This window comes from Staurois parvus, unplaced genomic scaffold (genome assembly GCF_062004578.1).
Source record: "Staurois parvus isolate SC_StPar_1 unplaced genomic scaffold, SC_StPar_1.0 ptg000350l, whole genome shotgun sequence".
Classification (NCBI taxonomy): Eukaryota; Metazoa; Chordata; class Amphibia; order Anura; family Ranidae; genus Staurois; species Staurois parvus.
In genome coordinates this window covers 3,935,926-3,949,821 of record NW_028318146.1, presented here as the reverse complement: position 1 = coordinate 3,949,821, position 13,896 = coordinate 3,935,926, and the positions used below count along the sequence as shown (strand labels likewise).

The following is a 13,896-nucleotide window of genomic DNA, read 5'->3' as shown; positions in this document are numbered from 1 at the left end:
TGGACGTTACCAAAGAGGTTTCCTCCTTTCTGATGCTTTGCCAGGCTCTAACTGCAGCTCTCTTCAGTTGTTCTTTGTTTGTGGGTCTTTCTGCCTTTAGTTTTGCCTTCAGCAAGTGAAATGCATGCTTAATTGGGTTGAGATCCAGTGATTGACTCGGTCATTGCAGAATATTCCACTTCTTTTTCTTCAAAATCTCCTGGGTTGCTTTTTCAGTGTGATTTGGATCATTGTCCATCCGTACTATGAAGCGCTGTCCAATCAACTTTGCTGTATTTGGCTGAATCTGGGCTGACAGTATATCTCTAAACATTGCAGAATTCATCCGGCTGCTTCTGTCTTCTGTCACATCATCAATAAACACCAATGACCCAGTGCCACTGAAAGCCATGCATGTCCATACCATCACACTGCCTCCACCATGTTTTACAGATGACGTTGTGTGCTTTGGATCATGAGCTGTTCCAAGCCTTCTCCACACTTTTTTCTTCTTGTCATTCTGGTACAGATTAATCTTAGTTTATTCCGTCCAAAGAATGCTTTTCCAGAACTGGTCTGGCTTTTTTAGATGTTTTTTGGAAAAGTCTAATCTGGCTTTTCTATTCTTCAGACTTATAAATGGTTTGCAACTTGTGGTGAACCCTCTGTATTTGCTCTCGTGAAGTCTTCTCTTGATTGTAGACTTTGACAATGATACGCCCACCTCCTGGAGAGTGTCCTTCACTTGTCTGGATGTTGTGAATGGGTTTTTCTTTGCCATAGAGATGGTCCTGCGATCACCCACCACTGTTGTCTTCTTGACAATATGAATTATAATATATGAGGGTCAGCCAAGCAATTTGCATATTCAGGAGAGGTCTGTAATGACCGCATTCAAATATCTCTCCTAATAAGTTCCCTTTAAAGGACAGACAGTGTTGATTCCTGACTCCAGAGTGAATTGGTATTGATATGGTGAGCTATGGGTGCTATTACAGGGGTGTAGACATGTTTTAAAAAACTACTTGTCCAGGGACTAAATCGGGGTCCCAATCTACTTGTTCCTCATGACTATCTACTTGTCCTGATAAAAAAAATACATTTTAATTAAAACCGTATTAAAATCGTAAGTGCTTTTAGGGATGTTTTGGGGCTTTTAAGAACAAAGGGGGTTTATGGCGACTTAAACGTTTAATATTTTCAACATTGCTTTATCTCCTCCTCCCCGCCTTTCACCAGCACTACAACTTGGGACTAGTAGGGAGGGGAGAGACCTTGCAGTGTAATGAGCACCAATTGGGTGTTTGCCAGGAAAGGGGGTGGCGGGCTTATCCTTTATCCCTTTGGGTACCAGAGCTGTTTTTGTGTTCTTTTTGCACACGTTGAAAAAATAATTTTAGGTCTGAAGATTACACAAAACCTCCAAAAGTGATATATTTTCCGAAATCAGAGACCCTAGAGAATAAAATAGTGGTAGTTCCAAATTTTTATGTCACATGATATAATCACAATATCATGGAAAAGATGAGGTTGCATCGAGTAAATAGACATCCAGCATGTCAAACCTTAAATTTGCTTCCGCTCATGAAATGGCAACAAACTATAATACCTTACATTTTCTATAGTGGACACTTTTAAAGCCCCCTATAGTTCATTAGCGTTAGAGGAGGTCAGGTGCTAAAATTATTGCTCTCATTCTTATGTGGGTGGTGATATGTAACCTGTGTATCTCAATTGTTTTCATGTGTAGGCGCCCCAATGTGTGCTTTTACGTTTGTACGTGCGTACATATGTGGGGGGCCTTGAAAATTTTTGGAGGGGTTATATGCTTGGGTGTAACTTTAATTTTTCTTAAATAAAATTTTTTTTCTTTTACTTAACTTTTTTTTTTTAACATCACATAGGGGACAAAATGTGATGATTTTTATTGAGACAGCCAAGGTCTATAAGATGCTAAATGTCTCCATGTACTACACTGAACGTAATGCAGTGCACATCGCACTGCATTACACCCTTTCACTCCCTCGATGGTAGGGAAATGTGTCAACAGGAACCTGGAAGTGACATCACATCATTTCTTGGTCAGGACAAGAAGGGGAGGGGAGCGGATGTGTCCGCTCTCCTCCCTCTCCTATACCCGCCGGCACCCACTGAACTGGTCCCGGGCCTGCCGATGGCCAAGTGGAGCCCAGGAGACATAGTGAGCAGGTGGAGGCTGGCACCGTAGTGGGCTATGTGGAAGCAATTGAGTGGCAGCGCTGGCGCCTGAATACTTCCACTTGACAAATGAGCCCTGCTGCTTGCTCACAGCAGGGCTAAAACAACCTACCTGCCCAGAACTACATGTCCTGGGCGTTGGGCAATATGAATCGAACATCCCTGTATTACTATTATAGATACTTAAATAGTGCCTTCAATTTACATAGCGCTTTACGTATATACATTCACATCAGTCCCTAACCCTCAAGGAGCTTACAATCATCTAAGGTCCCTAACTCACATTCATACATACACATACAAGGGCCAATTTAGACAGGAGCGAATTAACCAACCAGCATGTTTTTGGAATGTGGGAGGAAACCTGGGTACCTGGAGGAAACCCACGCAGACACAGGGTGAACATGCAAATTCCTGACAGGTGGTGCAGTGGTTGGGTTTGAACTGACGGCCCTAGCGCTGCCAGGCGAAAGTACTAACTATTTAGCCACTATACTACCCATATGCCACCAAGAACTTGTAACCCCGGGGTACAGGTAACTGAACTGTACAATATACAGACCAATCACCTCTGTTGATATGATACCAGTTTGTTGTTGGAGCTTTTGCAGATATGAAGGATAATTTCTATTTTACATGGTTTGCATTCCTCAGTCCTTCAGTGACTATATATACCAAGTAGAGCTTTTACGAGTTGCTGGAAGTTTAGGGTTGTGCACTTTGCAGCATGCTGGGAAAATAACCAACATAACTGGAGATGAATGGCTCTTTTATCACATGCTGTGTTTCTTATAAACAATCCTGTTTATAGTGAAAGTGGCCTGCTAGATAGATACATTGTTATACTTAGTGACAGCTCCTGTTTTTGTATCAGAAATAAGACTAAAGCACTCCTTTGATGTTGCAACCTTTTCGTTTACTGAGATGTAACACATTACTGGCTTGTGACATAAATGTACAGATTTGAGTAGATAAGATGTGACCTGTAGAAAATATGACAATGTAAATCTAGTTCATTCCTTGTCATTAAAGAAATATTCAGTCAAAGGTACTCAGAGACAGATGGTCATCAATTAGCATCTGAAAAGAGACAGAGCTTCCTCAGGCTGGAAGTGGCACCTGGGTGCTAATAAGGTTTGTCACCTTCTGGGGAAACCAGGAAGGAAATGGCTGGAGACAGGTTGGCTTCATGACAGCGGGAGACCAGAACTTTGAAGTATATCAGGGGATCAAAGGAAATGTTTCATCTCTCATAAAAGCTAAAATATTAGTTGCAGAAAGATGAAAATACTTCCTTCTGATTGGGCACTCTGTGGGTTACATCTGCATATAAAAACCGTATTTGTGTCTTAGGTAGAATGCCAGAAAAATGCAGGAAATGGTTATGTGGCGCTGGAGTGCGATAGCAGAACAGTGATTGGTACTGTCGCGATTGGACGGATGCGCTGGTGTCGGAAATTCAATCCCCGACTTGGTGATTCAAGGCGGTCTTGGTCCAATTGACTTTGGGCAGGTGAGCACCCAGAACATCCTGTGGGTGGGTACAGGAACACCCCCCAGGGTCAATTGGCCAAGAACTAATGTCTCGCCTACGTCCATATCCCCATAAATTGAGGACTCTGACATTGGGACATGTTGATTCGTATGGAGCCGGTTCGATTTGACTGATGGATTGCTGACTCTCCCTGACTTGCTCCAGTCGCGGGATAGATCTTGGTAAAAGTTTTATCTCTGTTTTTTATTCCCTTTTATTTTATAGTGAATATTCTATGTGTGTCTTCTTGTATTTTTTGTAACTTTTTATACTTTGTACATATTTTATGCACTGCCCACTCTCAGGATATTAAATCTTAAAATTAATTAGTGACTTCTGTGTACTTAAGCGGGCTCATATCTTCTAAAAGATTAGATTGTATTGTATTTTAGTGCTTTATATGCTCGGTCAAGCTCATTGCCAATCTGTATGCAATTGCACTACGTGTGGGCAGATTGCGTGCAGATTGTAAAAGGTAACAGATCTGCCAGACGGAGATCTGTGTGTGTGTGGTGTCCCAACAGACCATTCTGCGGATAAACTGTTGGGTGGTGGCAAGCTACCGTTTGTGGTGTGTCTGGTGTGGGGGGGGGGGGTGTGGACAGTGGAAGAGTGATTAACACCGGGGTTCTGGCTTGTAGGATAGCTGGAGGGATCCTAGAAGGTTGTGCGATTGCTAAGCTGCTCCTCAACTCTAATTAGTGCACCAGATTGTATGTGAGATTTGTATCTGCCAGTGTGTGGTCAGCCATCTGAATTGGAGTGGAGTCTCCCTCCGGTGGTGTCCAAAAGGTAGTGCGGGCTGTGAAAGTGTATCACGGCTGGTCTTATATACTGTTTTATATATTCAAAGGTAAGTCCCCCTTATTCCCTCTTACCCCAAGTCACGGCCGCACATGCGCGCCTCGGTTAGCTAGTCGCTGTGGGCGTGGCGTGTGGGTGAATCCGTGACAGAGATACATTGTTATACTTAGTGACAGCTCCTGTTTTTGTATCAGAAATAAGACTAAAGCACTCCTTTGATGTTGCAACCTTTTCGTTTACTGAGATGTAACACATTACTGGCTGAAACAGGATCACATTGTTACAAACTGCATTTTGTTATTTACTACTTGCTTTTACTTTTAGGCTTTATGCACACTAGTGTTTTTTTTTTTTTTTTTTTTTTAAGATAAAAAACGCTGGTGATAGCTTTTTTTAGAAGCTCATTAGAAGCGTTTAGCAGCGCTAGCGTTTTATTAGTATTTTTACAGTACATGTAGGAAAAATAGCTAGAAAAAAGTTGCTAGGAGCATTTTAGTCGCATTTAGGAGCATTCAGCATTTTGTCTGATGGCAAAACGCTCCCAGAAACTCTATAAAAATTATTTTTTTTCTGCTCCTAAACGCTGAAGCTTGAAAAACACTAATAGCCTAAAATAGTGTGCATGGACACATAGGCTAACACTATTAAGCTTCTAGGAGCAGAAAAAATGCTGATAGCAGCTTCTAGGAGCTTAAAAAAACGCTAGTGTGCATGGAGCCTCAATTCAGGGAATACATTATGTTTAATTAAATTATCCTTCTACCTTAATAATATATATTTCAGGTACTTATATAGCACCGTCAATTTTACGCAGCGCTTTACATATATATATATTGTACATTCACATCAGTCCCTAACCCTCAAGGGGTGTACAGTCTAAGGTCCTTAACATACATACACATACTGGGGCCAATTTAAAAAGGAGCCAATTCACCTACCATCATGCTTTTGGAACATGGGAGGAAACTCATGCAGGCCCAGGAAGAACATGCAACTCCATGCAGGTGGTGCCGTGGTTGGGATTCAAACCAACGACCCTAGTACTGCCAGGCAGAAGTGCTAACCATTTAGTCACTGTGCTATATACACACTGTTTATCCTGCCAGTATATTGTATTTAAAGATAAACTCAAGGCTGGTGTAAACAACACAAATAAATAAAGCTTAGTAACCATTACAACACTTATTTGTTGAATGCAAGCTGTGTAAATACCTGCATTCGACCTGGTTTGGGCCTTCTGCAGACCTTGTATAACAGAGCTGGAGTATGAGAGGAAGGAGCAGTATAAGGAGGCAGTCAATTCATGTGCTTGCTGTTATAAGGGGAGAAAGCAGAGAGACAGAGAGATGAGCTCACCACTGTGCTGCTTCCCAATTCAAAGTACTGTCTGGGGTAGGTGCATAATGACCTGGGCTCAGAAGAAGTGGGTTGAATCATGTTGGCCATCAGAATGACGCCTAGTGGTAGAAATTAAGTACTGCAAGAAAAATCTCTAGTTTGAAGGTGAATATTGTAGCAAAATACATTTTTAGCTTGGTGTTTTTGGCTGGAGGATGGTTTTAACTAAATGACAGACAAATTGAAGCTTAACTCCAGCAAACACATTTTAGGCAACTACAGCCACATATTTTTGTTTTGTAAAAGCTGACTCTTTCAGGCACTGCTGGAAGTGACATGCAGTTTGTTTTATGTAAATAAATAAGAAAAATATATGTAAAAATCATATACTGAATACTATTATGAAAGGTATCCACTCTATTTAGTTACCGGAATACAATATTTTTCACTAGTGGTTAACACTAACTGTTTAATCTTTATATGTTATCTCTCTGCAGCTCTTTATGGTGAAATCCGCAGAACATGCCGCGTAGTCCCACTTCCAGTGAAGATGAGATGGCGCAGAGCTTTTCAGATTATTCAATGGAGTCCGAATCTGACAGCTCAAAGGAGGAGACTATCTATGACACCATCAGGGCAACGGCCGAACGTCCAACCAGCAGGCTGGAGGATATTCAGACAAACACCATGGTCATCAGGATTGTAATCCCAGACCTGCAGCAAACAGTGAGTGCTAGTCCTGGAGAAGACTCCATTCTTGTTTTATAAGCTCTGTATGATAGGAGTATAGTGATTCCAGCAACCTCTCACACAGCACAAAGCATGTTGTATCTATACCAATGGTTACCCCAGAGATTATCTTCATAATGATACCCAATCATTATTTGGTGATTCCAACCATGTTAAAGGGGGGCTAATCTACCAAAAATCTTTGCAAACAAAATTGGAACATAAGCTGCTGGTAATTACTTATATCAAAAGATATTTTGATTTACTGGATAATTGTATTTATATAAAAATAGTTCTCTTGCCTAATTGTTCTGATGTCTATACTGAAAGGATTAAATGGAATATAACTGAATCCATTTTGTATACACTAATACAAGATGCTAGTTTAACATACATATATGAGATATGTACACACTAACAAAACTGTCTATGCCAACTTCATGTAGAAATGAGTGTTTTTGCAAACTTTACAAAAAAGCAGATAAGGTTTACTCTCATTTCTGAAAAGTTTTAACCACAACTTGGGTGTTGGGTCAGATTACAGCCATGGTCTTGGGTGTTGGGTCAGATTACAGCCATGGTCTGGGCGATAGACTAGATATGGCATGATAGATAAAGCAGAAGAGTGAAAATGCAAACCTCATACAAATAATTGTTGAGTTAAGGTAAAAAAATGTACATGTATTTGATTGGATGGTCTGAGGGTGTGTTTGCCCAAAGACTACAGTATAATAACCCTGATGTTATGCCAATAAAACTGAAGTGTTTGCAATCGCAACTGAGGTGACTTGAGTGCATTCACTTTCCGAGATCTCGTAGCTGTGTCCAGGTGTGACCGTTGGTATCTTGAGAGGGCCCCCAAGGAACAGGAAAAAGACCACCTACCTACTTTCATATACCTGTTGTGACATGGGGTAGTTAGCTCTCCTGGTAGATGCGTTATTTTAGTCCTCGGCAGACAGGAACTATTTTTAAGGGCTTTGTAATCCATTTTTATTTAACTGAAAAGCAAAAGTTCACGAATGAATAATTTCCCATGCAGGGGATCTTCCCCAACTTCAAGAGAAATCCATACACTGGTAAATGCTGAGCCACCTGCCTCATAAGCTCACTCAATTGCAATGCCTGTCCTGGATACTTGACTCTCTAGCCTTTAGACACAGCGTCCTGCTGTAAGGCCTATGGATGAGGGTCTCCTAACACCCTGATAGGGGCAGACCTAACTCCTGGAACTGAGACCTCTGTCTCTTGACTTCTGGCTGGGTCCTCTGCCCCTTCGATGAGATCTCCGGTCTCCCCCACTAAGAGCAGTCTCCAAATGGGAGCTATTCTCAGACCCAAGTATATAATGATACCTCACAGCTGTGTTCCAGATTGCATTTGTCTAGCAAAACCTGGACACAGGATTGAATGTTCCGATCCAGAGCTGCAGAATCCAGAGAACGCCAAATCCACAGCTTTCTCAGAAACACTAGTCTGGAACATCGCATTCACCCTAAGTGATAATCCTGTGCCACATTTTCCTTTCTTCTTACAGTGACAGGCTTTCGTCCTGTCACACCATTATATTGATGGATACTTTTAAACCTTGACTAATCTAATGCAGGCCATAGACGGTTCGTTTATATTCTGATTTTACGTCCGAAAAATTAAACATCGCTCGTTCTGTAAACCAATGTTGCCACCAATGATTGAAAAATTGGACATTTTTCACAAATTTTCCAGCATGACTGATAAACGAAATAAGGAGGAACCGCGAAAAATTGGCCAATGCCATTGCCCCACTAACAGTGCCAAAAATCGGCCGATAAATGAACCATCTATGGCCTGCATAACTCAGTGAATGAAAAAGAATACTACATACTCTATATTGTCAAATGTATTGGGACACCCCTCCAAATCATTGGATTCAGGTGCTCCAATCACCTCCATGGCCACAGGTGTATAAAATCAAGCACCTAGGCATGCAGACTGCTTATACAACATTTGTGAAAGAATGGGTCACTCTCAGGAGCTCAGTGAAATCAAGCGTGGTACCTTATTAGGTTGCCACCTGTAAAATAAGTCCACCAGTGAAGTTTCCTTGCTACTAAATATTCCACGGTCAACTGTTAGTGGTATTTTAACAAAGTGGAAGCAACTAGGAACAACAGCAACAATGGTAGGCCATGTAAAATGTCAGAGCGGGGTCAGCGCATGCTGAAGCACACAGTGCGCAAAAGTTGTCAACTACCTGCAGAGTCATTAGCTAAAGACCTCCAAACTTCGTGTGGCTTTCAGATTAGCACAACAACAGTGCGTAGAGAGCTTCATGGAATGGGTTTCCATGGCTGAGCAGCTGCATTCAAGCCTTACATCACCAAGTGCAATGCAAAGCTTCTGATGCAGTGGTGTAAAGCATGCCACCACTGGACTCTAGAGCAGTGAAGACGTGTTCTCTGGAGTGACAAATCCCTCTTCTCTGTCTGGCAATCCGATGGACGTGTCTGCGTTTGGCAGTTACCAGGAGAACGGTACTTGCCTGACTGCATTGTGCCAAGTGTAAAGTTTGGTGGAGGGGGGTTTATGGTGTGGGGTTGTCTTTCAGGGGTTGGGCTTGGCCCCCTAGTTCCAGCGAAGGGAACTCTTAAGGCGTCAGCATACCAACATTTTCTTCAATTTCATGCTCCCAACTTTGTGGGAAGAGTTTGGAGATGGCTCCTTCCTGTTCCAACATGACTGCACACCAGTACACGAAGCAAAGACCATAAAGACATGGATGAGCGAGTTTGGGGTGGAGGAACTTGACTGGCCTGCACTGTCCTGTCCTTAACCCGATAGAACACCTTTGGGATGAATTAGAGCGGAGACTGCGATCCAGCCCTTCTCGTCTGACATCAGGGCCAGCTTCTACAAACATTTGTGAAAGAATGGGTCGCTCTCAGGAGATCAGTGAATTTAAGCCTGGTACTGTGATAGGTTGCCACCTGTGCAATAAGTCCATCTGTTAAATTTCCTGGCTACTAAATATTCCAAAGTCAACTGTTAATGGTATTATAACAAAGTGGAAGCAACTGGGAACAACACTAACTCAGCCACGAAGTGGTAGGCCACGTAAAATGACAGAGCGAGGTCAGTGCATGCTGAAGTGCACAGTGCGCAGAAGTCACCAGCTGTCTGCAGAGTCAATAGCTAAAGACCTCCAAACTTGGTGTGGCCTTCATATTAGCACAACAACAGTGTGTAGAGAGCTTCATGGAATGGGTTTCCATGGCCAAGCAACTGCACCCAAGCCTTACATCACCAAGTGCAATGCAAAGCCTCAGGTGCTGTGGTGTGAAGCATGTCGCTACTGGACTCTAGAGCAGTGGAGACGCATTCTCTGGAGTGATTAATCATGCTTCTCTGTCTGGCAATCTGATGGATGTGTCTGGGTTTGGCAGTTGCCAGGAGAATGGTACTTGCCTGACTGCATAGTGCCAAGTAAAGTTTGGTAGAGAAGGGATTATGGTGTGGGATTGTTTTTTATGGGTTGGGCTTGGCCCCCTAGTTACAGTGAAAGGAACTCTTAAGGCATCAGCATACCAAGATATTTTGTTCAATTTCATGTTCCCAACTTTGTGGGAAGAGTTTGGGGATGGCTCCTTCCTGTTCCAACATGTCTGTACACCAGTGCACAAAGCAAAGTCCATAAAGACATGGATGAGCGAGTTTGGGTTGGAGGAACTTGACTGGCCTGCACAGAGTTCTGACCTCAACCCGATGGAGCACCTTTGGGATGAATTAGAGCGGAGACCTCACAAATGCACTTCTGAAAGAATGGTCAAACATTCCCATAGAGACTTCTAAACCTTGTGGACAGCCTTCCCAGAAGAGTTGAAGCTGTTATAGCTGCAAAGGGCGGGGCCAGCTCAATATTGAACCCTACGGACTAAGACTGGGATGCCATTAAAATTCATGTGCGTGGAAAGGCAGGCGGACCAATACTTTTGGCATTATAATGTAGGTTACTTTCCATGAAAATTACATGTTAAAATGATCAGTAGATTGACAAACATAGTTAGCTGAAATGAATTCTTGACTTTCCTTGTAAAGATTGTCCTTTCTTCCCTTTTGGTATATGAAGCTACCAATCACTTTAAATGTTTGAGAGAGCTTTGACAGGTGTGAGGGTATGGGTCCAAGCTTGCTTTTACGGAAAACTGCCTATAGCTGCATACAGGGGTTAGACAGAAAAAAATGGAAACACTTCTTGATTTGCAGGTGTGAAAGTGACCACATGTTTCCTGTTGAAAGCAGAAGTAATGTAAAATTCTTTTGCTTCTGCTGTGTGATGAGACACCTAGGTTCACTTTCATCATTCACTGTGTGCACTGCTAGTAATATGGAGTCATGTCAGAGCTTACTGAGATTAAAAGAGGACAAATTGTTGGTGTCACTTAGCTGGTGCCTCTGTGACTGAAGTTTGCAATTTATTTGCCGTTCCGCGGGGTACTGTAACAGGTTATGACGGCATACACAGACATGCGCAAGCGCGGTCGACATGGCTAACTGACTGAAGGAGATAAAAGGACATTGTGCAGGATTGTGACCCGGAATAAGAAAACTGCTGCAAAAGTGAAAAATGTTTTACCTTTCATTTCTATTTTAAACTGCATAGGTTGTTTTACAAGGGGAGGGTTTACATACAATTTAAAGCTCCAATTTACACAGAAAATCCTGAAGCAGACAGTTCTGTTCCCCCTTCCCCACACTCAAATATTGGATCCTGTTCTGATAGACTTTTCAGCTTGGACTGATTCACATTCAACAGTAAGTATTTCATAAATTGCCTGCATGCGGTGATTAAACCATAGTTGCACTGCAGAATGAAGAAGAAGGCGGCATTGTACAGCCTACAGGACACAATCTCAATGTGTTTTGGGCGGATTTCCACTTCTAAAGTCTAATAACACAAATTGGGTTATAAAGAAGAGTGTAGGACAGAGCTACCGGCAAATTACATTTCTTTTTTCAGTGAGGGGGAGGTAATGCTCTGTGGAGACATAACAAAAATAACATGTTTGTGGATCTTTTTTTTAAATTAATCATATAATTGCAGTTTCAGCGGTGATCAGATGTTTTCGTTTGCAAGATCAGAATCAAATAAATTCAATTTGTTTAGGGCTGCTAGTGGACTTACTTTGGTTGTTTAGGACCCAGTGGTAATACCCAAAGTTTGTCTTAAAGTGGAACATAATTGCATCTGAGCACCAAAAACTGAAAACTGCATTTAATCCATTTTCGATATTGAAAGCAAACTCATCTATGTCTCCATGCTTTATTGTTGAGATATTGCTTTAACTAAACAGCCCCTTAGCATTTCTAGCCGCAGCCATCTTGAATAAGGACAGATGATTCATGTAGCATTTACATCATGGAATCCATCTGCCCTTAGCTCAGGTATGCAGTCAAGAGGGTGTGCATCTTCCCATCCTCCAGATGAAAGAAAAAAGAAAGACCCATGAAGTCCTGGGATGTGCTTCCTTCCTGCAGTTATAGCAGTTTTATCCCTTTCTCACCCTATTCAAAAACTCAAATGGCTTTTCATACACTGAAAAAAATAACGCCATTCATGTTTTCTTTTTTCTTCATAGTCCAAAAAAAAAAAAAAAAAAAAAAAAAAAATATATATATATATATATATATATATATATATATATATATATATATGACACACTTCATAAACTATTCTGGTTTCCCAAAAGAATCAAAATCATGCTCATAATTGGCAAACTCATTCTTGCATTATCTAAGGCAACATGCTTTTAAAAACTAGTTCTGGATGCAGGCTTTTTACCCTTGTGTAGATCTGTCACTTCCACACAATAATGTTGAGATGCCACTGTCACGGCTTGCTTTCAGCATGCCCGTAAAGCAGTAATTCCCATCTTCCTTCTCTGAGGAATTGCCTTGTAGTGTATACCCTGAGTATATTTTTATTAAAGTGTATCAGTTATCTGCACAGGGGAATTCACTGGGTCCAATTAAAAATAAAAGAAAGTGTCTATCATATAATGCATGAGTTCAGTGTTGCAGCTTAAAGCTGTTACCCCAACATTTCATATTCCTGATATGTTCCTGTTGTACTACGTCCTTGTATTTCTTCCTTTGTGGGAAATACTTGATGATCCCGCCAGTCCCCCTGCTTTCCTATTTAAAATTGACCACGCTAGACATGAGAACACATCTATCCCAGCGTGTTCAGTTTTTTGGCTGCTTTTCATCTAATGGCCAAAGACTTGTGCTGACCCCCCCACTTACACACATACACACTCAGTCATACACAAGCAGCAAACAATAACCCTGTCAACTAAAATAAGTGTTCTATTGCTTTGTGTTTTTATTTCTCCTCACTTCCTGTCTCAGGTGGCACCAGTCACCAAAACAGCATGTAATTGCTACAATCACTACCCACCCAAAACCTGACAGAGATCTTAACCCTTCCTCATTTAATGCAAAACCAACAAAGGAAGAGTTTTGGAATACTTTTACTTTAGATATTTTTCTGCGCTAATGGGTATATTTTATTTAAATATTATGTGTGAGCCAGCCCAACTAAAAAGTTGATATTTTAGTTATAGGTGGAGTCTGGTGGGCTGAGGGAGCCCTGAGTGAGTCTTTAAAGCAGTATTGTTGTAGCTTACCAATTCTTCGATGTGTTGACTGCATTGGTTTTCTTTTTTCGACTTTTTTATTTTCACCTGGTGATATGGCCAGTAAGTCTGTTGTTTTTTTAAAAATGTTGCAGTTAGAGGGATGAGACAACTATTTACCACTGCCAGGGATGTTTGAAATCAAATGGAAAAAGTCTAAAAAAATAAAATTAACGCAGCCACCACATCTAATGATTGGTAAGCTGCAATATATTACATTTCTAGTTTGAGGTTTAATACTGCTCTAATACTTCAACATTGAGCTCTCCAGCCATAATTCCTGACTCTGATCCTGTGCAACTGTGAGTTTTAGATGTTCTTGTCCATTACTGTGGGTTTCAGCTTTTCCTTCCTCCTAATGCATTCTCCATTGTATAAAATAAATGAATACATCCAGTAGGGATGGTGGGAGTTCTTTATAATTAGCACAGTAGGTGTGCAGTCTTGGGAACTTAGTGCAGAGATCTTACTAAGTCCCTGAGAGATTAAAGGAACTGCCAGGTAGTTTTAAAGTGGTTCTAAATTCAAAAGGATGCAAAACCAGTGTACAAAGCATATATACAGTTGCAAGAAAAAGTATGTGAACCCCTTGGGATTATGTGGAGTTTTGCATGAATTGGG

General features: G+C 41.4%; 1 protein-coding gene across 4 annotated transcripts in view; it reads left to right on the top strand.

The window, feature by feature from the left end:
* Positions 1-13,896, top strand: part of SHANK2 (SH3 and multiple ankyrin repeat domains 2) — a 791,629-nt gene that overhangs the window by 193,196 nt on the left and 584,537 nt on the right. For all 4 annotated transcript variants that reach the window (XM_089684605.1, XM_089684599.1, XM_089684598.1 and 1 more), the window contains exon 2: positions 6,370-6,598. In XM_089684605.1, the coding sequence (XP_089540731.1) occupies positions 6,395-6,598 (204 nt within the window). In that variant the 5' untranslated portion in view covers positions 6,370-6,394. The remainder of the gene's footprint in view (positions 1-6,369; positions 6,599-13,896) is intronic.